At 38.2% G+C, this 26,527-nt stretch overlaps 1 protein-coding gene across 3 annotated transcripts in view; it reads left to right on the top strand.

Moving 5' to 3' along the window:
• The first annotated feature begins 802 nt into the window (after positions 1 to 802).
• The window catches only part of LOC136249758 (uncharacterized), a 72,886-nt gene continuing 47,161 nt past the window's right edge, over positions 803 to 26,527 (top strand). For 2 of the 3 annotated variants that reach the window (XM_066041877.1, XM_066041869.1), the window contains exons 1-4: positions 803 to 968; positions 9,263 to 9,523; positions 12,379 to 12,699; positions 18,231 to 18,307. In XM_066041877.1, coding sequence (XP_065897949.1) covers positions 875 to 968; positions 9,263 to 9,523; positions 12,379 to 12,699; positions 18,231 to 18,307 — 753 coding nt within the window. In that variant the 5' untranslated portion in view covers positions 803 to 874. The remainder of the gene's footprint in view (positions 969 to 9,262; positions 9,524 to 12,378; positions 12,700 to 18,230; positions 18,308 to 26,527) is intronic. The other variant, XM_066041885.1, reaches the window with a different exon arrangement.

The raw sequence follows: 26,527 nt of genomic DNA, 5'->3' as shown, positions 1-26,527 counted from the left end.
GTTAATCATTTATTATTGGTCCCAAATCGCTGCCTGCCATCATTAAATCAAACTGCTACCAGAGCCCATCATGATCAGAAATTTAATCATATGCAATCTTCAGTAAACACGTATCTCTATTCATTCCTACCCAGAACTATTCCCCATTGGAATGATCTATGTATCCCAAATCTATCTACCATTGATCTTGAAACATTTAAACAATCAACTACTCCTACTTTATAACTGTACCTTAGCACTTATTGTATTTATTGTAACTTAGCACTCACTGTAATTTAGTACTCATTGTAATTCTAGCACTTATTGTAACTTACCACTTACTGTAATTTAGTACTAGTTGTAACCTAGCACCTATTGTAACTTAACACTTATTGTAACTTAGTACTAATCATTATTGTAACTTAAATTATAGGCACTTATGTTATTGTAATTCAAACTAGGCACTTATGTGTACGTACCTTGTACATTAGCGTAAAAACCCTGTTGGGTGTTTGCTAATCAATAAATAAATAAATAATAAATAGCTTTATCAAACTTCCCTGGTACTGTATATCACCCTCGATTGGATAATCATCCCCAACCCATCCGGTGTGCAGACTGATCTAGCATAGTGCTTTCACTCGGTACCGACAGTGACTTACGTAAACATGTGACGCAGGTAGGCCTACTACCGCCCGTTAACTACCTCAAATAAGCCTAGGTATATTACCGCCTGATAGCTAACTCGCTTGCGAAGATCCAACAATGTTGAGTGACAAAAGTAATTATATGGAATTTATATTGATAGGCGCGTAAGGGAGTTTCCAATCCAAGTGGGGGTGTCTTAATGATTGGAAGGATGATTTGTGAAAGATACTCGTCATAATACAGTGAGATGGAACTTTCCGGAGTCTACGCTAAACTACGCGGACCCGCATGGCTGATCGTTTTAATCTGTTTATTAAGCACCAAACTTAGCGCTTCACAAGGTACGGTAGTGACATATAAATAGGTTTAATGTTGGGCGAAAACTGGCCACAGTAGTAAACATGTAGCTACAGTCATGCACCTAGTGATCTAGAAAAACACTTCAATACAAGTCCGGCCTGGCCACAAGTTTTTTTTTGTGTGGCCGCCGGAGGTCAGGCCAGCTCTCTATTACAAAAGGCCTAAGTTACAGCACTGATTAAGGAGATGACGGTTAAATCATCTGTGCCAGTCAATTCTACAGTTACTGCCCACTAGATTGAATCATAATTATGATTAATGTTGTATACCACAGGGTTTTCATTCACAATAGACTTCAGAAGTGCCACTTTACATTGTTTGAAACGATTTTCACACACTAGGATAATAACTGTGTTTTAGCATAATTATGATATTAGCATTACAAGCATAAAAATAAAAAGTGGTCTTGTTACCAAAAATCCTATCCAATATTAGTTACATTGGAAAACCACACATCCATGTGAAACATTTAGTAGCACTCTGCGAAGCCCTTTAAGTGCCCAACTGTTTATTAATAAGTGCTATGATACAAGGAAGCACAAGTAAGTTGTGAGGCTTAATATCCTCTATGGATGATTCTATGGATGATTCAAACGCAAAGATGTATGCTTGTCCTAGTACTGAACCATTAATAGAGAGTAAACACTTCATATCAAAACTTGTGTAAGATATTCCGGATTTCCGAATGGGTTACGCCCGTTTCGTATAAAATCGTCCTCTAAACAAGGCGCCATAACTTCCGCGTACTTTGGTTGACAGACACGAAGTTTGGTTTATCAGATTCCTTGATGAAAGGCGATTCGATTCATGTGTAAGGTCTTTGTGTAGTAACAAAGGAAGCTAAAAAGGAGCCTTGTACCACGAAATTTACGTGTTCAGAATGCTTGTAAAAACACGTGTTTTTAAACATATTTCTATAAACTAACCTGTTTAACAATTTGTACGGTCGGAGTCTTATTAAGCATCCTTCGCTGCATAGAATGATACCAAATTTAGCGAATTTGGTTGAGGATAACAACTTGTAAATTGGGATTTTCCCGGCGAGGCAATTAAATTTTCCAACAGGTTAATGTATGGAGCGCGTATTATGTCATCATCAGCAGTAAATAACTGTTGCTATGGCGACATTTTCCCATTTGTACGGTCGGAATTGGATAGAGAAATTCAAGGGCCTTCTTTTATTGTATGGTGTGCTGTAGAAATTTTGTGAGTTAAAGGTTGTAAATTAGTGTTTTGTGTGTAGTGTAAAATACATGTATTTTGTATTGGACAACAAATGACAAGGAATGATGAGATTTTATGATCAGCCTGTTTTACCAAGTTGAGGTTTCAAAAAAGATATTAAACAGATATTAGATCTATTTAATACATAATTCTTAATTTTTAAAGGTTTAACCCAGTGTTTGAAAACTTTTAGTGTTGACCACCTGAAAATGCTTGATTTGACAAATCCCATACATATGTTTTGATATGTGTTATTTGGTGGGTGCTCAGAAGAATATAGACATGAATGGGGATTTTGGTGATATAACCACTGTTTGGATATTTACATTTGTTGCTAAAAATAGTCATTCTGTGAAAATTGGCAGAAACAATGAAGAGGCACTGCCATATTTTGAGAGGAAATCCTAATGATTGTTATCAGTATAGTGTAATTATTTAGATCAGATTTTAGAAGTTTTTGCCTCTTTACCTTTACCATAATAACAAATAGTGTAAAATGTATAATATGGGAAAACAAAAGAGTTAAACAAATCAACATGTTAAACCATTTTAGGGTTACATATCAAACCCGTATTAAATTAATATTTGAAATTGTCACATGGAAATCTCTATTTGATATGTTGGTCTGATAGTGATACACGATGTATCATTGGATACAGAGGCAGTGGAGCAGGCCAAAGGGTGAGGGGGCCAACTCTGACACTGAAATTTTAGTTCCGATGTAATTGGCCTAATGTATTTCACGGACTGGACTCACGCACTGAGCTGGAAACAGTTTTTAAACAATAATTCAGACATTATCCATCTCTTGCAACAATGGAGACACCAATATTGAGCTACAACTGCTGATACTGCTCTTCCTTACAAGTCAACAAACTAGTGCATGCTGAAATTAATTAGAATACACTTACGATACACAAGTACTAGCAGTGATAAAGCGTGATAGAGGCCATTGTTGTAGCTTAGATGTTTTCCTTTGTTGCTCCATTACTTAGCACTAGTGTTAGGGCTGTAATGATGAGCCAGTTTATTTGCATAGTCCCATCACCTAGTTCGCTGGGCGGAGCCATCTACAGCTACCCTGCTAAGAATTGTTATTGGCTCATCTCTACAACCCTAGCACTAGTGCCAAAACAATGAAAGAAAACATCTATACTACAACAATAGCCTCTATGACGCTTTATCACTGCGTATAGTAAGTGTATTCTAATTAATTAGTGCATGTGCTAGTTTGTTGACTTGTAAAGAAGAGCAGTATTAGCAGTTGTAGCTTGATAGTGGGGTCTCCAGTGTTGCAAGAAATGGATAATGTCTGGATTATTGCTTAAAAGCTGTTTCTAGCTCAGTGCATGAGTCCAGTGCGTGAGTCCAGTCCGCGAAATACATTAGGTTGATGTAATTTGAAGCATACGAAAGTTATGTTGTTCTTGGGGTCTGGATTTTCATAGTTTAGAAGTTCAGAGAGCCTATTTACGTACTTACTATACTTTTAGCTACTACTTCAGACTTAAGAAGCTAGCTACTTACAGTTTTTAAAGGAAATGTAAAGGTGACTGTTTTATTAGAGTAACTGACTGCTCTTTTAAAGTGTCTCAATCTTTTCTTCAAGGATTGTCCAAGTGGGGGGCCATGGCTCCCCTACTCCCCCCCCCCCCACTTCCACTGCCTATGATTGGTTAAGTAGAAAAGCTGCATGAACACTACTGTAAGTGGGGGAGGGGGAGGTCGTGTAGGATGGCTGTCAGTTTAAAAATCATTAATATAGTAGACCCTCAGTTATCTGACCCATACCATTGTTTATCCAAAATTAGAAATGACTGTTCTATTAGAGTATTTTAAGAAATAGGTGTATGTTCTATTAGAGCAATTCAACAAAGCTCTGTTACTGTATAAATGTATGTGCTTCAGTTATCTGAACAGTTCACTTATCTGAACACTTTTATCATTGCCTGAGAACAAAGGGATTCAGACAACCGAGGGTTCACTGTAGTACACAAAGCATACCAATATTAGGGGGTCGGGGGTGTCCAACAGGAAAATTTAGAAAAATGAATGCTTTGAGATTGAATCTGAGAGCATTTTCAGTGGCTCATACAGTATGTACTTGAATAGGACACTCTTATAATATTATGGTAATCTGTACAAGTGGGTACATCAGTAGATAAAGGCATTAGACTCATACACTTGATTATACTGTACGCTTATGGAAACAGAGTAATAAACTGATTTATAGAATCAACTTTATGTTTTTCCACTGAATGTTTAATTTGAGTAGTTACTGTAGATGACTGCTCTAATAGGATATCTTGATCTCGTGTACTCCCAGTATTGATTCATGTAGTTAGTATGATCCATTCTTGCATTATCTAGGTCTATTTGGAGTAGCCTAATGGGTAGGCCTGAGCCTATTTTGTTCTTTTGAGTGATACTCTAACATTTTCCCATTTACTGGAGTATGTCGGTCACTCTGACCAGCGTTGAAACTGGGTCACTACTGTTGACCCGCTGACCCGCTGACCTGGATAGAAATCCGGATTAGACCCAGATTTGACCCAGATTTGACCCAGATTAATTTAAAGTGAGGCGTGCACCAACTGCTACATTTTGAGTGCCAACAAGCACGTTAAGCACAAGGGTGTTTATACTTAAAGATGGTAGTTAGTGAGCATGAATCCATTTAAGTTTGCAAAAAGCAAGATACATTTCCTGCAAGTAGGGGTGGCTTTCCGCATACCTAACACACCATAATTTTAAAAAAGTATAACACATTCCTGATATAAAGTGGGTGTGGCTCACGAACGAAACTGGCCTTGACCTATCTGGTACAATAGCAATCGATTAGTGGGCATGAGTCCACATAAGCTAACAGGCAGCTATGAGCATGGTTTTGTGCATACCTGCAGACTTTAATATCACCGATAAATGGGCGTGGCTGCACGTATGGTTACAGACAATCGTAACATAATAACACCTTCCTTGGAGAGTAGCTACCCTAATAGTTTGATATTCTTAAATCCGACGATTCTCATAAGTGGGCATAGCTCATGAAAGAAGCTGAGTTGCATCAGGACTTGACTATGACACGTTTATACACTTCTGTACCATCCAACTAAACAATTTGCTTCAGACGTGATCTAATCCAGGTCAGACCCAGACAATTTTAAAGCTGGTCTGACCCGGATGACCTGACCCGTTTCAACGCTGACTCTGACATAAGAAGATGCTACAACTATTAAGTGTTCCATTTGTGCTTCTCGAGTATTGCAATCTGTTTGCTTTATGTACATGCAGAGTTGCAGATGTTTTATGTCTAAAAATTGTGCCTACTATACCACTTACATAATACTCCTGTAATTGTCATGGAATAATCAGTGCAGGCCTACTAATAAGTGGTGAAATTGTTAAGCATGACAAAGAAATGCACTTTGAATACACATTAGAATGTCAATCAAAGGTCCACAACTTGTTACTTTTCAATTTCCAGAACAAAACCTTTTCCAGGGAGGGTGCTTATAACCTCTTACTAATTTTTAGAAGCTTGAAGAAAAATTTTACAATGGTATCGCATGTTCTAGAGACTAAACAATTGGGAAATCTTATTGAGGTACATCATATTTTGTAAGGACAGTTGTACAGTAGAATACAGTATATTGCTCTGAAATTTGACATGCTTTATAAGCTACTGTAATATACAATACAAATTTTAACGACAAATTTAAATAGCTGCAAAGCATAACTAGTCTGATTTTCAATGTACGGTATCTGTCATCATCTTGGAATCCTCTGAAATAAAGGTTGAAGCTACAGTATTTAATGTTGTAGACAAGATAGGAATGATAAGTGTTTCAACCTCTTGGCATGTTAAATGTCCAGACTGATAAAACATTATTATCAGTATTTTTTTCAGAAACAAACATGTCGATGTGATTTGAAATTACTGTTACAAACTCCTTTGCTTTTGAAAAGAGGCATTCTGAGAACACAGAAGTGCCTGGTATTGACAAGTACTGTACTTCAGTGCTAATACTGAGTGTGTAGTGCTTCTCTTGATCTCTCCATCATTTCAAAGGATCATCATGCTTCGGAAAGATGGTCTCCTCTACATAATAACACCTTCCTTGGAGAGTAACTCCCCAAATAGTTTGAGATTCTTAAATCCGATGATTCTCATAAGTTGTATTATTTTGTTACTGGTACTGACATGTTCAACAGAAGAAGCTGTAGTAGCTGTTTCAGACTCCACTTTCACGACATCTCCTCCATAAGCTGCTGCAAGCCTTGTTGAGTAGCTGTCCAGTCTCTGAAACTAATTTTCTTTAAACTTGGATCATTCAGAGTGGCAATTAAATTGCATTGTACAAAACCTGCCTGCAACTTCTTAGCCAATGGTATAAGATTATCACAGCGGGTGATAAAATGAACATAGCTAACAAAATAAGTACATGACTGAAAATTTTTTCTCAGGAGATGTTTCTCTAGTTGCAGTTTCAAAGGGCTGCAGTACAGTGACAGCATTCTTCAGTTGTTGTATTTCAACAGTTGTAATACACATGGCAATTCAATTCAAAAGGTGAAGTGTAGTTGTTATTGCCTGATGTTGCTCCTTCACACTTTCAGGCATACAAAATGTTGAATTCTACCTTGTTTTCAGCCTCTTGGATTATCTTGTTTTTGTTCAAACCAATTTTACTTTGAATTTCTCTTTTTTCTGCACCATTAACATTATAGTGATACAATAATCTTTACATTTAACCAAAAGCAAAGCTGAATACTCAGGAGCGTCAGGATAATAGTAAAAGTGGTAAGGCTCAGTCTGGGGGCATGCCCCCAGGAAATTTTTAAAATTTTACATTAGATGCCATTTGGAGGCACTCTTTGGTTTTAGTACTGTGTGCAAGTGTTCAATGGAGACTGACCAAAAAGCACCTCCATAATACTGTTTAACTCCTAACCTTATTATTTGAGTCTATTAATAAGTGTTTCCAAAGCAGCTACAAAGAGAAACAAAGCCAAAGCAAGTGTAACAGTAATTATTTTTAGAGGTGCTTAGTATGGACGAAGTGGACATGAAGCTGTTTTGAGTGAAAGACAAGTTAGATTAGTGTTTTTTCTGTCCATTATTGCTATTAAATTAATGCCAAGTATTACATATTAACTATGTTTAGTTTGGCTTCATCAAGTTTAATTTTTTTTATTTCACTGAGCCAAAAAGTGGTGAGGCTCTGACCTCACTGGTTGCACCTACCCTGATGCCCTTGATACTGTACAATCTGTTGGCAAAGCTGTGAATATGTGTTCACCCAGTAATTCTTATAGCTGCCACCATGTTTACTGCATTATCTGTTACATTGTTTCCACCTTGTTCATTATTCTCCACTCAACAGTGACCGTTTGAAGTCTATCAGAAATATGTTCTACAGTGTGTTCCACACTGAACTTCACTGCTGCAAGAATCACGTTTTCTACTGTATCTTCAAAAAGTAAATGAAATTTGTTGTCATGGTTAATATTTTTGTGGTCGTCGATGTCCACATGTCTTTTGTAAGGGACACATAATTAACCTGTACCAAAACCTTTAGAATATTATGTTAATTTACTTCATATTTGCAGCTCAACAGTATTTTCCTACTGGGTGTGTTTACCTGAATAAATTGATTTCCACAATCAATTTTTAATATCTTCAATTCTCACATACACTGTAACATCATTTTACTTCTATCGTCTGAATTCTTAATCACACCAAGCAAAACTTTTATGGCTTTTCGTGGTGGGTCTATCTGTGCTACTCGAGGTACTACTATGGTCCTGTGATGATTTCAGTCATTATCATCTCATTGTCCTTCCTCATTCAGAATCCCTTCTTACACTATCAATTTGTAGTCTGCCATTCATCATGTGTTGACACTACACATGCATGTTTTTGGCAGGTAAATAACTTACAGTAATATGAATAAATTTTTATGTGATCTCAGAAAGTATCAAACTATTGATTCTTGATAAAAAGGATTGGATACGCAAGTATCGACAGACACTGCTCTTATCAATATCAATATTAAATTGCTTGACATGTGTATTTCTCCTTTACTCCCTCCCAGGGGGAATATGTTTTTGAAAACATCTTGTTAATGTATAGCATTGCACGTACACCTTTGTTTCCCTTTGAGGTGAAGTATGAAAGTGGTACATTAATAGTTTTGAGACTATGCTTGTAATATTCAATACCGCAATAACTGTGGAAGATAATTTTTAATAAACTGTGATAAAATGGCACATCTCAATGAAACTATGTAATTGTATAGGAGCTGTAATCATGTATATATGTTTAAAGTCATTACCTTGAAAACACTCAGAATCACTAACACTAGACTATAAGTATGTAATTGGAAATAATTTATATCGAAATTTTAAATAACCTAGGATGGAATATGTATATGTTTGATATACTATCTCCATTTGTCATTAATGCATTCCAGGAATTCCCAGAAATCATCAGATGTCTGTGATTTTCCCAAAAGCACATAATGTGATTTAGCAATTAGCATTGAAAAAAATTAATACTCACTCTTTAGTTTATGCTAGTAAAGTAACTACTTTAATACACTTACGTAGAAAGCAACATTATGAGCTCAAGTTTTGCTTTTCTGTGCTTTATTGCACACCCACAATCAAAGTACATATACAGTACAAATTTTAGGTTATGTACATATAAAAACTTGTAGCTAGAAGTGGCTACAATTGCTAGATGTTTCAGGCTGTTAGATGGTTACTTATGTCAATTTTGCCATTGAAATAGGAAATCCTAAAGAATAAAATCTGCAACAGTACAGTGAAGCAGGCCCCTACAACTACTGTACTATGAACTCTTGAATGTACTGTTCTATGCATGCCAAAGTAGCTAATTCCAACTTTGGAAAACTATTTCTGAGGTTGCAATATCTATTCAGCAGATAAAATCTCCATTTTTTTTCAAAACTGGACTGCATGAAATTATACCTACTGTAGATACTGTATATACTGTACTGCATTACTCAACACAATTTTATTTACATAGACATAATAATCTCCTTTACACCTGACATTGCAGTACTATATCCTGGTGGTAATGTGACTTTCACTTGTAACATCACAATTGGGAGAGTGTGGCTCGTTAATGATACTGCAACTCGTAAATCCAGTGGTGAACTACCAGATGGATTAATGGCTGATGGAGAAATGTTAATTGTTACTGAATCTGCTAATGATACACTTTATGGATGTGGAGTAGTTATTGATCCTAATCCTATTATTGATACTGGAATAGTATATTTGGCAGGTACTGTACATACAGTATTTCTCAATACAGTGAAACCTCTATAATCTGATGCTCATTGGGATAAGAAAATTATTGGATATTGAAGTAGTAAAAAAGTCTCTTTGGTATACAAAACAATGCCAGGTTATAGACGTATTCTGTATTACAGAGGTGTCAAATTATAGAGAGGTTTCAGTCTATACTGTACATGTGCTGTAAGCGTAATGCTAGTAATAGTGCAAGGAAATGAAATATATGGGTAAAGATCATACATGTAGAAGAAGTAATGAAACAAGGAAGGTTGCCTGCAATATTAGTATCTTACAGTTTGGTAGTACTGTTTGGTAGGGATCATGGAGGTTGTGCTTCGTTGCTCAAATAGATCACCCAAAAACCAGCCTCACTTTTTCTTCATGACAGCTTGGCAGTATTGGTTAGACACAACCAAGCCCATAAATGTCTTTGTAGCAAGTCCAAACCTTTCCAACAAGTTCCTACGAAATTTTAATTTTTTTTATTAAATTGAATTTTCTACTAATTGATTGTTGACTAACTAACTGTTGTTGCTGTTAGCCGTGCACATCTCCACAATTGATAAGGCTGCAGGTTTGAGTTCTTCACTGTTCAATATGTCACTTTTGCCTAAGATGTGCCCTTTTTCCAACCACAGCAGCTACGATGCAGGTTGTATTATGATCCTATCTTTGTCCTCATTTATGTCCTACACTACTGTGTAGTTAGTATTTTATTTTCTGTAGTGTGTCTGGACCAATTACAAAGCACTTCTTTTACTGTTCTTTGTTGTGATACTGTATAAAGGTAAGCTACATGGAACAAAGACGAAACTGAAGTGAAATAGCCACTTTGTGTTTCAGTACTTCATAGTTGGAGCACTGCTCACTTGTATTTTGGATGACTGGATTGATTGCAGAGGTGCTTCCCATACTGTTCTATGTTTGTAATGCTATAATACATAATTGAACATAACTGAAATGGAAGTGTAATGGCCACTCCGTGTTTCAGTAATTAATAGCTTTAGTGATGCAATGAAATTTTATGTAACTGAGACTGCTTACTAAGGTCAGGAATAATCAATTTTAATGTATTCACACCAACATGTTGTCTGGTGTACCAAATCACTGAACTGTCAGGTATCCTCAGCTCTCCAGTGCAAGTGTGTGCATATGGTGACACAGTACTTTAGCCTACCTAAATACAATAAAGCACAGTTATTAGGAGTAAAATTCTTGCTTGCATCTTAGATGAGTTTCTCCAAACAGTGACCACAAGCAAAGTTTGTGGAGTATACACTGTATGCTCTTATAGGGTCTGATTTATGCATTTTAAAACTGTTTGATGGTGGTGTCAGTCTTGAACACAACATCTCATTAGCCTAGCCCTCTTGTGATCACCACCATTTTGTAGAAGATTAGTACAGTGAAACCTCACCTAGCGGCCACCTCATTAATGAGACCACCTTGTTATAACGACCAGGTGTAGAAAGTCCCAATAAATTTTCCAATACTTTTCATTGATTCACTTTCCGTTAATACGGCCACCTCAATAATAAGGCCAGCGGCCACATATGACAGGACCAAACTGTTTAACTGGTGTACAACAGGCCCTCGATAAAGCAACCAGGATCACATGAGCCATTGACTCTGAAACTGGTAAGCTGTACTAGGCTCAGTAGCTACGACTTGATTAGCTAGTATGTCATGTCATTGTACACACAGTTTATACACTTTAACAATAAGGTTATTTATTATTGACGAAAGTTTCTTCACATAAATGTTCATGCCGCGAAGATGGTATTTGCATGGAATTTCCAATCCTACACCAATTCCACGATTTATTCTCTCACCGGTGACTTCACAGTAGCCGTAATGGCCATCCCTTTGAAGAAAGTAGAATAACTGTCTATTAAACAACTCAGGAACATGGCCAATAATCACGTCTTCTCCAGTCACGATGGCTACTACGAGCGAATCCTTAGGGTTGTCGGGCTCGCAGTGAAGGTATAAAGCTTCATCAATCATCAGAGTCACCAATTGTTTGCAAGCTTATTAAACTTAATTACCTTGTTAATAGGGCCACTACCTTATAAGGCCGAGGTTTTCAGTAATAGGGCCACCTCGTTAATAGGGCCACTTATTGTGGGTCCGGAAGGTGGCCCTATTAATGAGGTTTCACTGTATTCTTTTAGGTAGCTATTATTATTATTAGTGTGGGATCTTTGAGCTGTGCATAATATGTAAACCTAGCAGAATGACTATTTAGACATTTGGTTAATTGGAATTCCAAATCTGGGTAAAGGTAACTCTGAATAATACTGTATGTAGTTGTTAATTCTGTTAATGTTGAAGAATAGGCAATGTACGTTTAACATTGGGATGTCCACCTCCTTTACAAGGTTCAATTCGCCTTTCTGTGTGGTGCTATGTAGTGGCGTGTTTATGATGAGAGGGTGATTGAGTTGCTTTTCTCCTGCAATCTGAGTCCATTTGCTATTACAGTTTAGGTTCCATGTTAACAAACAAATGTTGCATACATTATATTGAAGCTTGTTTTTGTTGAGGTATAGGCTTTTCTTTTCACTGTTAAGGTCTGCCATCATGTGCTTTAGGGGACATCGGTCCTCTGTGTGTCATATTTGGTGTTTTCCAGCTTGGACCAGCTGATAGCCAGTACTGTGTAACTATCCTGAGAAATATAGAAACTAAAGTGCAAAGCTTCAAAACTACAGCAGTTCTCAGATCCCAGAAACACTAGTGTACATAAAATGTGTCAAACTGTTTGTTGATAGAACACTTAAAAATATTACTTACATTAATATAATATTGTATGACCTTTGTTCATCTTTGCATTCTTCACAGATGTTCCTAATATGGTTCCTGGTGTGATGTTGGATATGTCTTCTATCAGTGCCACACCACAGTTCCCAGCACAACCTACACAGTTTGACTTCACACTCAACTGGGGTGTACCATTTGCTAACTTTGATCCCATACTGAACTATACTATCATTACAAGTTGTAGTGATAACACAGTGTGTCCAGTGACACATGTTACTTGTAGTGATGTTACCACACTTGATATCAGCTACACTTTACCCATCATCACTGTTAACTATACTATATCAATAACCGCTAATAATACTGTTGGGTCATCAGATCCTGTGATGAGAATACTTGCTGGTGAGTATACTCAGTGCAATCCAGTAATTTGTGAGTATTAAATTTTACCGCAAGATATGAACTGTAACAATTTTACTGATTTGCATATTCCATACCATTTACATGCAAATAAAGGTAACTCTGTACATACAAGATATTTTCTTTAAAGATTTCCCGGAAGCTTTATTCTTTAGTTTCACATTCATGAGTAATTAAGGAAACCCCTTCATTAAATTGAAAGTGATTTGTTATTTCTGGTTCAGTACATAGCATACAAAGGCATTTATAATGGTTTTAGGAAGAATTTTGTAAAGCCGATTGCAACCACACTTTAGAAATCCAACATTACTATATATTAGTCTGGTGTTTGTGTGTATAAGTGCCTACACAGATGTATTTCTTGTCTGCACTCATGAAAATGAGAAGTTGTTATGTTAAAAGGCCAGCCAGTAAATGAAGGCTGTACAAAGCTTGTATGCCCGCATTGTAACTTTACTTCCATTTTCTGTGAGATAAGTTTCAGGTTGAAATAAGCAGTCTATACTGCCGACTTGTTAACACTTACCTTTTTGTATAGTTGCCAGATTTGCAATTTCCTTTTAATATGTGTGTTTTTTTATCTACGTACATTACAGTGTATGTAAAGAACTAAAGTAATGCTCTAGTGAATCTTCATCATAGACAATGTTTTATTTGTGCTTTAATACTAAATTAAATAATGGTAATTGTTTGATTACAAATGATTGATGAACACTGTAAATAATGAAGCCAGATTTAGCTAATTAAACATTATTATGCCACATGTAATTTATAGGTTGTTGATTAAATTCTTGGTTATATTGTATCTAATCAAAAACAGCCAAGCTGTAAAAAAAGGTGCGGCCCCCAAAAAGGCCATGGTGAAAAAAGATGTGAAATCCAAGGTGGCGGCCAAGAAATGGTTGTGATGGTAGGTTAATGGTAAAAATTTTAATAACGACAATTCAGGTGAATTTGGTGCCAAGACTAAGTGGCACAAAATTCATCTGAATTGTCGTTATTAAAATTTTTACCATTAACATACCATCACAGCCATTTCTTGGCCGCCACCTTGGATTTCACATCTTTTTTCACCATGGCCTTTTTGGGGGCCGCACCTTTTTTTACAGCTTAACTGTTTTTGATTAGATATCACTTCTTTTTGTATTTGTATACTGCAAAGCCGGCCAATGGCTGGCTTTGGGGGTTTTTTCTTTACCACAGGAAGAAGAAAAGAACTTAAAGAAGATTTTTAATACTTCAATTGTTTTCGATTTTATTAGTAATTATACAAATTATATACATATATTTATTACATGCCCATTATTCCCCACAGGATATTATTTTGCAGCTGATCTCTCTACTGGGTGACTTGAAATGTAGCTGAACTATCTATAGGTGACCTCTTCTAGCTGATATCTCTACAGGGTGATTTGTTTCTAGATGAACTCTCTACAGGTGATTTGTTTGCAGCTAAACTCTCTACATGGTGGTTTCTTTGTAGCTGAACTCTCTACACAATGGTTTCTTTGTAGCTGAACTCTCTACAAGGTGACTTCTTCTAGCTGAACTCTCTACAGAGTGATTTGTTTGCAGCTTAACTCTCAGAGTCTACATGATGGTTTCTTTGTAGTTGAACTCTCTACAAGGTGACTTCTTCTAGCTGAACTCTCTACAGGGTGATCTTTTTGTAGCTGAACTCTCTACAGGGTGATTTGTTTGCAGCTGAACTCTCTATATGATGGTTTCTTTGTAACTGAACACTCCACAAGGTGACTTCTTCTAGCTGATCTTTCTACAGGGTGCTTTCTTTGTAGCTGAACTCTCTATATGATGGTTTCTTTTTAGCTGAACTCTTTACAAGGTGACTTCTTCTAGCTGAACTCTCTACAGGGTGGTCTTTCTGTAGCTGAAACTCTCTACAGGGTGATTTCTTTGTAGCTGAACTCTCTATATGATGGTTTCTTTGTAGCTGAACTCTCTACAAGGTGACTTCTTCTAGCTGATCCCTCTATAGGGGGATTTGTTTGTAGTTGAACTCTCAACAAGTGATTTATTTGCAGCTGACCTCTTTATGTGGTGGTTTCTTTGTAGCTGAACTCACTACAAGATGACCTCTTCTAGCTGATCTCTCTCCAGGGTGATGTGTTTCTAGCTGAACTCTCTACTGGTGATTTGTTGCAGTTAAACTCTCTACATAGTGGTTTCTTTGTAGCTGAACTCTTTACAAGGTGACTTCTTCTAGCTGAACTCTCTACAAGGTGATTTCTTTGTAACTGAACTCTCTACATGATGGTTTCTTTGTAGCTGAACTCTCTACAAGGTGACCTCTTCTAGCTGATCCTTCTACAGGGCGATTTGTTTGTAGTTGAATTCTCTACATGGTGATTTGTTTGAGGCTGAACTCTCTACATGGCGGTTTCTTTGTAGCTTAACTCTCTACAAGGTAACTTCTTCTAGCTGATCCCTCTACAGGGCAATTTGTTTGTAGTTGAATTCTCTACACGGTGATTTGTTTGAGACTGAACTCTCTACATGGCGGTTTCTTTATAGCTGAACTCTCTACAAGGTGACCTCTTCTAGCTGATCTCTCTACATGATGGTTTCTTTCTAGCTGAACTCTCTACAAAGCGACTTCTTCTAGCTGAACTCTCTACAGGGTGATCTTTTTGTAGCTGAACTCTCTACAGGGTGATTTGATTGCAGCTGAACTCTCTACATGATGGTTTCTTTGTAGCTGAACTCTCTACAAGGTGACCTCTTCTAGCTGATCTCTCTATAGGGTGATTTGTTTCTAGCTGAACTCTCTACAGGTTATTTGTTTGCAGCTAAACTCTCTACATGGTGGTTTCGTTGTAGCTAAACTCTCTACACGATGGTTTCTTTGTAGCTGAACTCTCTACAAGGTGACTTCTTCTAGCTGATCTCTCTACAGGGTGATTTGTTTCTAGCTGAACTCTCTATAGGTGATTTGTTTGCAGCTAATCTCTCTACATGGTGGTTTCTTTGTAGCTGAACTCTCTACATGATGGTTTCTTTGTAGCTGAACTCTCTACATGATGGTTTCTTTGTAGCTGAACTCTCTACAAGGTGATTTGTTTGCAGCTGAATTCTCTACATGATGGTTTCTTTGTAGCTGGATTCTCTACAAGGTAACCTCTTTTAGCTGATCTCTCTACAGGGTGATCTTTTTGTAGCTGAACGCTCTACAGGGTGATTTGTTTGCAGCTGAACTCTCTACATGATGGTTTCTTTGTAGCTGAACTCTCTACAAGGTGACCTCTTCTAGCTGATCTCTCTACAGGGTGATCTTTTTGTAGCTGAACTCTCTACAGGGTGATTTGTTTACAGCTGAACTCTCTACATGATGGTTTCTTTGTAGCTGAACCCTCTACAAGGTGACCTCTTCTAGCTGATCTCTCTACAGGGTGATTTGTTTCTAGCTGTGTGAACTCTCTACAGGCGATATGTTTGCAGCTGAACTGTCTACATGGTGGTTTCTTTGTACCTGAACTCTCTACAAGGTGACTTGTTTCTAGCTGATCCCTCTACAAGGTAACTTCTTCTCTACAGGGTGATTTGTTGTAGTTGAATTCTCTACAGGGTGATTTGTTTGCAGCTGAACTCTCTACAGGATGGTTTCTTTGTTACTGAACTTTCTACAAGGCAACTTTTTCTAGCTGATCTCTCTACAAGGTGACTTCCTCTAGCTGATCTCTCTATAGGGTGACTTGTATCTAGCTGAACTATCTACAGGATGATCTGTTCATAGTTGAACTCTCTACAGGCTAATTTGTTTGTAGCTGAAACCTCTTGTTTCAAACTGATCTCACTGTAGCATAACTTCTTTGTAGCTGAAATCTCTACAGAGTGATTTTTTTTTGTAGCTGAACTTTATATAGGGTGATTTGTTTGTACCTGAACTTTCTACAGGGTGATTTGTTTATAGCTGAATGCTCTGCAGGATGATTTGTTTGTAGTTGATCTCTCTACAGGGTTTCTTTGGAGCTGAGTTCTCTACAGGGTGACTTCTTCTAGCTGAACTCTCTCTTGTTTCTAGCTGATCTCTCTACAGAGTAACTTGTTTGTATAGCTGAACTCTTTACAGAGTAGTATTTTGGTTGCTGAACTCTCTACACGGTGACTTGTTTGTAGCAAATTTCTTTACAGAGTGACTTGGTGGTAGCTGAATTCTCTACAGAGTGACTTATTTGTAGCTGAATTCTCTACAGAGTGACTTACTTGTAGCTGAACACTGTATAAACTATAAAGTGACTTGTCTGTAGCTGAACTCTCTTAAGGGTTACTTTTTTGCAGGTGATCTATATAGGGTAACTTGTTTGTATAGATGAACTCTTTACAGGATAGTTTCTTTGTAGCTGAACTCTCTTCACAGTGACTTGTTTGTAGCTGAATTCTCTAGAGAGTATAGCCGAACTCTCTACAGGGTGCATGACTTGTTTATAGCTGAACTCTCTTCAGTGTGACTTGCAATGTTATGAATCACTACAGCGATATATTTGTAGCTGAACTGTCTATAGGGTGACTTGCTTCTTGCTGAACTGTCTATAAGATTAACTGTTTGCAGCTGAACTCCCTACAGAATATGGTAATAGAATTCTATAATGGAGTAAATAAATTAGCTGAATGCTCTATTAGGGTGACTGTTCTATTAGAGTATCTCGATCTCGCATTTGCTACACGGAGTTGGCTTTCGAATCATAACTCAGTGGTTTGTAATCCAATTCTTCTATACTACTGCAAGGACTTTCAATGAAGATTATTCCAGCTATACACCGATTTTCAGCTCATTGCTCTAAGCGGTTTGCCTAGTAGGCGTGAAAACTAATATTTTTTTATTCCTAAAAATCGATTGCGTAATTGTGACACAGGTTGGGTTTTGTGTCATATCTCCGTGGTCTTTATCTCGATTCCTTTCAAACCACGAAAAGGCACTCCTACGATGGTTACTCCATCTACATAGCAATTTTCAACTCATTCCATGAAGCAGTTTACCCTGTAGGCGTGACAACAAATCCATCTTGTTTTACGCGACTAATCGGTCATAACTCCTGAATCATTCACCGGATTTGCACCAAATTTGATGCTAGGATTCGCCTTTGTACTCCCCTTCTGTGTGCCAAATTTCAAGGCGATCGGAGTACGCGTTTGCGTTTTATAGCAATTTTTGCAAGTGTGTGAAAAGACGAAGAAGAAAAAAAACGAAATTTTGGCCACTCGTATCTCGGAAATGGCTTGAGTGATTTCCTTCACATTTGGAATGTAGACTCCCCTAGCTGGCGGGCAACTCTGCAGCAAAATTGGTTCCAATCGGATGAGGTATCACCGAGATACAAAAGTGTGAATATGACATTTTCTTTCTTCCTGTCAATATACTCACGGTGTGGCGCGCCGGCTTCTTGGGCCGCACGACACACTATCGTGTGTCTTGATCTAGGGATATTATTAACTGGGCATGTGAGTTTTGAAATGACACGTCAACTTAAATTTTCTCATGTTATATTCTGTTACAGCACCCAACCAAGTCCAAAATGTCAGTGTCATGTGTGCTCCTGTGGACCTGGACAATGAATGTACTGTGACCTGGAATGTGAGTAACTTTGTGTATATACTGGAATATGTACATACACTATATACCATCTGTACATATACCATAATCAAATGAAACTTTGAATGGGCCACTGGGTGTACATTAAGACCTCACACTACCTGAACCGGTGAGTATATAAAGACAACCACCACATATACATATTGCGGTTAGTTATGCAAGTATTAAATGAATGTACTCACCTTTGATGTGTGTTACACTATTTGAAGGCAAACAGCCCACAGCGGGTACCAGTATGATTAGCCAGTGCAGGCTAATGGCTTGTGCCATGCTGGATGACCATTCACCCCAGCCAGGATGGGTTCACCCACTGGATTCATTTTATAGACATGCCTCACGACTTCAATTATCGGTAACAATGCTCCTACATTTGTTGATATGAACAGACAAGTCCTAAATATGGAAGTATGTTTAATAATTCCCATAATTGATTGTCCATTACTATCAAATTCAATCACTAGAAGCCTACAAACAATTAACTCTATTATGCCAAACTATGATGAATTACATTTAAGTTCATTTGTTAAGTTAGTTGATGTGTTTTGCGTAGTGAGTGTAAATTTCAAGGCATTCTGTATTATATGAACAATGTCTACGTTGATGTATTGCACTTATATGCACCTCCTCCTCAGTCTTCGGATTTTTACTTTTGATTAGCTCTTCACCTTCAACTTGGGGTTTATCAGCTGTAAACTTTCTTTGACTTCAGGGTGTACATATGTAAGTGTGACCTCATAGTCATGGTTTACATACAGTATTACGAACACGACAAGTTGACTGTATGCATATGTTTCTTTAAAATAGAATACTTATATGGAATAAAACTGTAAGTACGCTGTACCCCTGTATAATCTACACTGTAACAGTGTATAGCGTACACAATTGTTGGAAATTTCAATGAGGATTGCACTTACATAAGTTGATGCAAAATTTTGTAAAAGATTGTTTAATGGAATTTTCTACTGCCTGCCTGCCTGCCTGCCTGCTTGCCCAACTGATATATTCAGTCATCCATAGTAGAAAACTGGCTACAGCTACTGTACAACCCTACCTGTCTCACAGAAATGTTTCCAATTCAGTTACGTGAGAAGAAATATTTGACTTATCGATAAGCATCCAATACATGCATACATGCACAATTTCCTTTACAATGTCAAGCATGGTATGGCTTCCAGTAACAGGTGTACATATTACAAAACATTTTTGCACCAACAAATTAGAGTACACGTGTTTCCATTGATATCCCCTGCCACCAGGAAATGGGCTGCTTAAAGAATAGTATGCACAAAAACTTATGCTTGAAGTACTGTCAACTAGGATGTGGCAAACTCATGTAGTTTAGTGATTTGTAGCTACTGTATGTGCCATTAAACACTTGTTAGTCAATGACTGCTTGCATTTTCTAGACACAGTTTTTGGGGTAAGTAGAATTCTAGAAAAACGGGAACAGGATGAGAATGGAAAATGGGAATGAGAACAAGCAACAGAAAAGGTCATCATGTCAATATACAGGCTTGGTTTTACAGCACACTGTTTCTATGCAGCATTGTTTGAAACTACTGTATCCTTCCACTAAAACAATCGAAACAATCGAAACAATCTGTTAGAGCAATCACCTGCATTAAAACACTCAAACAGAGCAGTCAAGAATGTTGGTTAACTATCTCATCAGGAACCTGTATCAAAAGCCTGTGAATTGATGGACTATATAGCTGGAATGGATTAGGTATACAGACTAGCTAACTCATCAACACTGAAAGTTAGTTACTCCTTAAACCAAAACATTAACATGAAGAGGTTCTCAAAGCATTCCAGTTTCTAGTTAATTGATAGTGCCTATTACAAACCTTGTAAACTGTTTCTGCTGCTTCCAGACAAGATGGGATATATGCAACAGTTGCTTGCCAGGCTGAAGCAGCTCTCCCCATGACTGTTTATATTGTCCTTAGTCTCCTTATTGAAGCCACCTCAGCTTGACACATACTATCTCACATACATATGACTTTTACAGGGTCGTAGCCAGGATTTTTTTGAAAGGGGTTCAGATTTAAAGTGGAATGTCTTAAGGGGAAGGCCTGGGTGCCTCTCCTAGACCATGTTTAAACGAAAATGATGCATATATAAAAATGTGCCCTTAGGCAGTAACATTAAAACATGCTGTTTGTGCATCTAACTACTGTAGCTAAAACCTACACACTGCTGTTTATGCAGCTTATAGAAACTATAAACCTATTGTAAAACTGACTAATCTTCATGTACAGTCAGCAACTGCCAACTTCAGTTTCCTAGCACACGGAAGCCCTCCACACTACAAGTCCCTTAGTTAGTAATACTTCTTTCCTGCTATACATTATTCTCGGCTGGTCCTTCTGTTGATGGTCAATAACTTCAGACTTGGCTTGCACTCAAATATGTTCGAGACATCATGTGCCCACAACATGTAACAAATAAACAAACCATTCATCAGGTAAATATGTATCAACAATATTCAATAACCAGACACAGGTATAACACGACCACTTAAGTTTAGCAGCTGCTGCCTTGTAATATGTTTCAACCAACCAGTCCTTTGCCATTTCACTCATGCCATTTCAACCATGCATTACGTGTGCAATTGATCACATGATGCAATAGATATGGTTTGCAATGGTTCAGTATTAATGTGATGTGATCCTCAAGAGGAGCACCAGTGGACAATTAGTTACCGGACAGCTCCTGGGCTGTAAGATTTGGTGTGATTTTTAATTTTTAAGAATTCTGCCTCTGAAAGGGGGGTTTGTACAAACCATCTGAACCCCCTACCTACGCCCTTGTTTTATCCTGAGACAGTACAACTTCCCACTTTATATGCAGACACTGTCAGTTTAGTGGCGTGCGGCCCAAGAAGCCGGCGCGCCACACCGTGAGTATATTAACAGGAAGAAAGAAAACGCAATTTTCACACTTATGTAGCTCTGTGATCCCTTATCCGATTGGAACCAAATTTGCTACAGATGTGTCGGCCAGCTAGGGGTGTCTACACACCAAATTTGAAGAAAATCGCTCCAGCCATTTCCAAGATACGAGCGAACAAAATTTCGTTTTAATTTCTTCGTTTTTTTCTTCTTCTACTTCTTCTTTATTTTGCACACTTCGCAAAATCCACCATAAAACACGAATGCGTGCTTGGATCGGGCTGAAATTTGGTACACTTAAAGGGCTCATTAAGGCGGATCTCTGTACCAACTTTGGTAGGAATGCGATGAATATTCACGGAGTTATGACCGATTACTTGCGTAAAATAAGGTCGAAGGTCTGTCACGCCTACAGGGTAAACTCCTTTGAGGAATCAGTTGAAAATTGATATGTAGATGGAGCAACCATCGTAGGAGTGCCTTTTTGTGGTTTGAAAGGAATCGGGATAAAGACCATGGAGATATGACACAAAACCCGACCTGTGTCAAAATTACACAATCGATTTTTATGAATAAAAAACTATTAGTTTTCGTGTCTACCAGGTAAACCGCTTAGAGCAATGAGCTGAAAATCAGTATGTAGCTGGAATAATCATCATAGAAAGTCCTTGCAGTAGTACAGAAGAATCGGATTACAAACCACTGAGTTATGATTCGAAAGACAACTACGTGTAACAAATGCGAGATCGAGATACTCTAATAGAACAGTCACCCTAATAAAGTATTCTACTGCATTTATAATTTACTCAATTATATTACATTGCAAGTTATTCTGTAGGGAATTCAGCTACAAACAAGTCACCCTGTAGTCAGATCAGCCAGAAGAAGGTACCTAATAGAGAGTTCAGCTACAAAGAAACCATCATGTAGAGAGTTCAGCTCAAACAAATTGCCCTGTAGAGAGATCAGCTAGAAGAAGTTACCTTGTAGAGAGTTCAGTTAGAAACAAGTCATCTTGTAGAGAGATCAACTAGAAGAAGTCACATTGTAGAGAGTTCAGCTACAAAGAAACTACCATGTAGAGAGTTCAGCTGCAAACAAATCACCCTGTAGAGAACTCAGCTACAAACAAATATGCCCTGTAGAAAGACCAGCTAGAAGAAGTTACCTTGTAGGGGGTTCAGCTATGAACAGATCACCCTGTAGAGAGTTCAGATACAAAGAAACCACCATGTAGAGAGTTCAGGTGAAAAAAATCAATCACTCTGTAGAGAGTTCAGCTAGAAGAAGTCACCTTGTAGAGAGTTCAGCTACAAATAAATCACCTTGTAGAGAATTCAGCTACAAACAAATCACCCTGTAGAAAGATCAGCCAGAAGAAGTTATCTTGTAGAGAATTCAGCTACAAAGAAACCACCATGTAGAGAGTTCAGCTGCAAACAAATCACTTGTAAAGAAACAAGTCATCCTGTAGAGAGATCAGCTAGAAAAAAGTCACCCTGTAGAGAGTTCAGCTAGAAGAAGTCACATTGTAGAGAGTTCAGCTACAAAGAAACTACCATGTAGAGAGTTCAGCTGCAAACAAATCACCCTGTAGAGAACTCAGCTACAAACAAATATGCCCTGTAGAAAGATCAGCTAGAAGAAGTTACCTTGTAGGGAGTTCAGCTACGAACTGATCACCCTGTAGAGAGTTCAGCTACAAACAAATCACCCTGTAGAGAGTTCAGTTACAAAGAAACCACCATGTAGAGAGTTCAGCTGCAAAAAATCAATCACTCTGTAGAGAGTTCAGCTAGAAGAAGTCACCTTGTAGAGAGTTCAGCTGCAAATAAATCACCTTGTAGAGAATTCAGCTACAAACAAATCACCCTGTAGAAAGATCAGCCAGAAGAAGTTATCTTGTAGAGAATTCAGCTACAAAGAAACCACCATGTAGAGAGTTCAGCTGCAAACAAATCACTTGTAGAGAAACAAGTCATCCTGTAGAGAGATCAGCTAGAAAAAAGTCACCCTGTAGAGAGTTCAGCTAGAAGAAGTCACATTGTAGAGAGTTCAGCTACAAAGAAACTACCATGTAGAGAGTTCAGCTGCAAACAAATCACTTGTAGAGAAACAAGTCATCCTGTAGAGAGATCAGCTAGAAAAAAGTCACCCTGTAGAGAGTTCAGCTAGAAGAAGTCACATTGTAGAGAACTCAGCTACAAACAAATATGCCCTGTAGAAAGATCAGCTAGAAGAAGTTACCTTGTAGGGAGTTCAGCTACGAACTGATCACCCTGTAGAGAGTTCAGCTACAAAAAAATCACCCTGTAGAGAGTTCAGTTACAAAGAAACCACCATGTAGAGAGTTCAGCTGCAAAAAATCAATCACTCTGTAGAGAGTTCAGCTAGAAGAAGTCACCTTGAAGAAGTCACCTTGTAGAGAGTTCAGCTGCAAATAAATCACCTTGTAGAGAATTCAGCTACAAACAAATCACCCTGTAGAAAGATCAGCTAGAAGAAGTTACCTTGTATAGAGTTCAGCTACAAAGAAACCACCATGTAGAGAGTTCAACTGCAAACAAATCACTTGTAGAGAGTTCAGCTAGAAACAAGTCACCCTGTAGAGAGATCAGCTAGAAACAAGTCACCCTGTAGAGAGTTCAGCTAGAAGAAGTCACATTGTAGAGAGTTCAGCTACAAAGAAACTACCATGTAGAAAGTTCAGCTGCAAACAAACACCCTGTAGAGAACTCAGCTACAAACAAATCGCCTGTAGAAAGATTAGCTAGAAGAAGTTACCTTGTAGGAAGTTCAGCTACAAACAAATCACCCTGTAGAAAGATCAGCTAGAAGAAGTTACCTTGTATAGAGTTCAGCTACAAAGAAACCACCATGTAGAGAGTTCAGCTGCAAACAAATCACCTGTAGAGAGTTCAGCTACAAACAAATCACCCTGTAGAGAGATCAGCTAGAAGAGGTCACCTTGTAGAGAGTTCAGCTACAAAGAAACCATCATGTGGAGAGTTCAGCTACAAACAAATCACCCTGTAGAGAGTTCAGCTAGAAACAAGTCACCCTGTAGAGAGTTCAGCTAGAAGAAGTCACATTGTAGAGAGTTCAGCTATAAAGAAACTACCATGTAGAGAGTTCAGCTGCAAACAAACACCCTGTAGAGAACTCAGCTACAAACAAATCGCCTGTAGAAAGATTAGCTAGAAGAAGTTACCTTGTAGGGAGTTCAGCTACAAACAAATCACCCTGTAGAGAGTTCAGCTACAAAGAAATCATCATGTAGAGAGTTCAGCTGCAAACAAATCATCCTGTAGAGAGTTCAGTTATGAAAAGATCACCCCGTAGAGAGTTCAGCTAGAAGATGTCACCCTTTAGAGAGTTCAGCTAGAAAGCAACCACCATGTAGAGAGTTCAGCTGCAAAAAAAAATCAATCACTCTGTAGAGAGTTCAGCTAGAAGAAGCCACCTTGTAGAGAGTTAAGCTGCAAATAAATCACCCTGTAGAGAATCCAGCTACAAACAAATCACCCTGTAGAAAGATCAGCTAGAAGAAGTTACCTTGTAGAGAGTTCAGCTACAAAGAAACCACCATGTAGAGAGTTCAGCTGCAAACAAATCACCTGTAGAGAGTTCAGCTAGAAACAAGTCACCCTGTAGAGAGTTCAGCTAGAAGAAGTCACATTGTAGAGAGTTCAGCTACAATGAAACTCCCATGTAGAGAGTTCAGCTGCAAACAAATCACCCTGTAGAGAACTCAGCTACAAACAAATATGCCCTGTAAAAATATCAGCTAGAAGAAGTTACCTTGTAGAGAGTTCAGCTACAAAGAAACCACCATGTAGAGAGTTCAGCTGCAAACAAATCACCCTGTAGAGAACTCAGCTACAAACAAATATGCCCTGTAAAAATATCAGCTAGAAGAAGTTACCTTGTAGAGAGTTCAGCTACAAAGAAACCACCATGTAGTGAGTTCAGTTAGAAACAAGTCACCCTGTAGAGAATTCAGCTAGAAGAAGTTACCTTGTAGAGAATTCAGCTACAAAGAAACCACCATGTAGAGAGTTCAGCTGCAAACAAATCACCCAGTAGAAAGTTCAGCTATGAACAGATCACCCTGTTGAGAGTTCAAGTCATCCTGTAGAGAGATCACCTAAAAGTATTACCTTGTAGAGAGTTCAGCTACAAACAAGTCATCCTGTAGAGAGATCAATGCAGCTAGAAGAAGTTACCTTGTAGAGAGTTCAGCTACAAAGAAACCACCATGTAGAGAGTTCAGCTGCAAACAAATCACCCAGTAGAAAGTTCAGCTATGAACAGACCACCCTGTTGAGAGTTCAGTTAGAAACAAGTCATCCTGTAGAGAGATCACCTAGAAGTATCACCCTGTAGAGAGTTCAGCTACAAAGAAATCATCATGTAGAGAGTTCAGCTGCAAACAAATCATCCTGTATAGACTTCTTCTACGTGTGACGGAGTTATTCGACATATTGCGGAAACGGTTACGTTGGTAGGCAAGATGCCAACCACTTGTGCGGCTTTTGGTTGTCACAGTCGTCAAACCAAGAATGCTCAACGTAGCATTTACAGAATTCCAGCAGATACCGATAGGCGAAGAGAGTGGCTGGCATTCATCGGTCGAATAAACGAGGACGGTTCTCCTTGGAAACCTGGACCAGGCCACAGAGTTTGTTCGGACCATTTTATTTCAGGGGAGAAATCAGACGACCCCTTAAATCCCGATTATGTGCCCTCAATAAAGTGCGAGAAGTCAGATGAGAGCGAGGACGAGGGAGAGGATAAGGACTTGGCTCGTTACAACCGGGGGAAACGTTGACATGTAATCCAAGTAACGTTGGAAAAGAAGTGTAGGCTAGAAGAAGACGCTCGAAAGCGGACGATTCGAGCTATCACGCATGACCATTCGTACTGCACAGGCAGAGCTAATGCTCCAGTAACATCAGAATTGGTTCTAACTGAAATAGAATGGCAGCGAAGGGAGCGTATGAATGAATCTCGCAGTTCAGGAGTTCTCAGCGAAATTGGTAAGTATAGCTAGCTATATATTGTCAAAATTGTGTATAGCATCTTTTATGTGTTTTTAGAGTGTCAGACGGATTATGTTGATAGCTCTGTTATTGCCAATTTACAAAATGAAGTTGCTGCCTTAAGATCAGCTTTGTTAAGTAGACCTGAATTCAATGTTGAGACTCTTTTAAAAGGAAATGACAAATTGACAAGATACTACACAGGGCTTCCAACTTATGATTCTTTTATGGTATTTGCCGACTACCTACAGCCGAAAGCTCAGAAG

Source organism: Dysidea avara, chromosome 1, assembly GCF_963678975.1.
Source record: "Dysidea avara chromosome 1, odDysAvar1.4, whole genome shotgun sequence".
Taxonomy (NCBI): domain Eukaryota; kingdom Metazoa; phylum Porifera; class Demospongiae; order Dictyoceratida; family Dysideidae; genus Dysidea; species Dysidea avara.
This window is presented reverse-complemented; position numbering and strand designations above follow the sequence as displayed.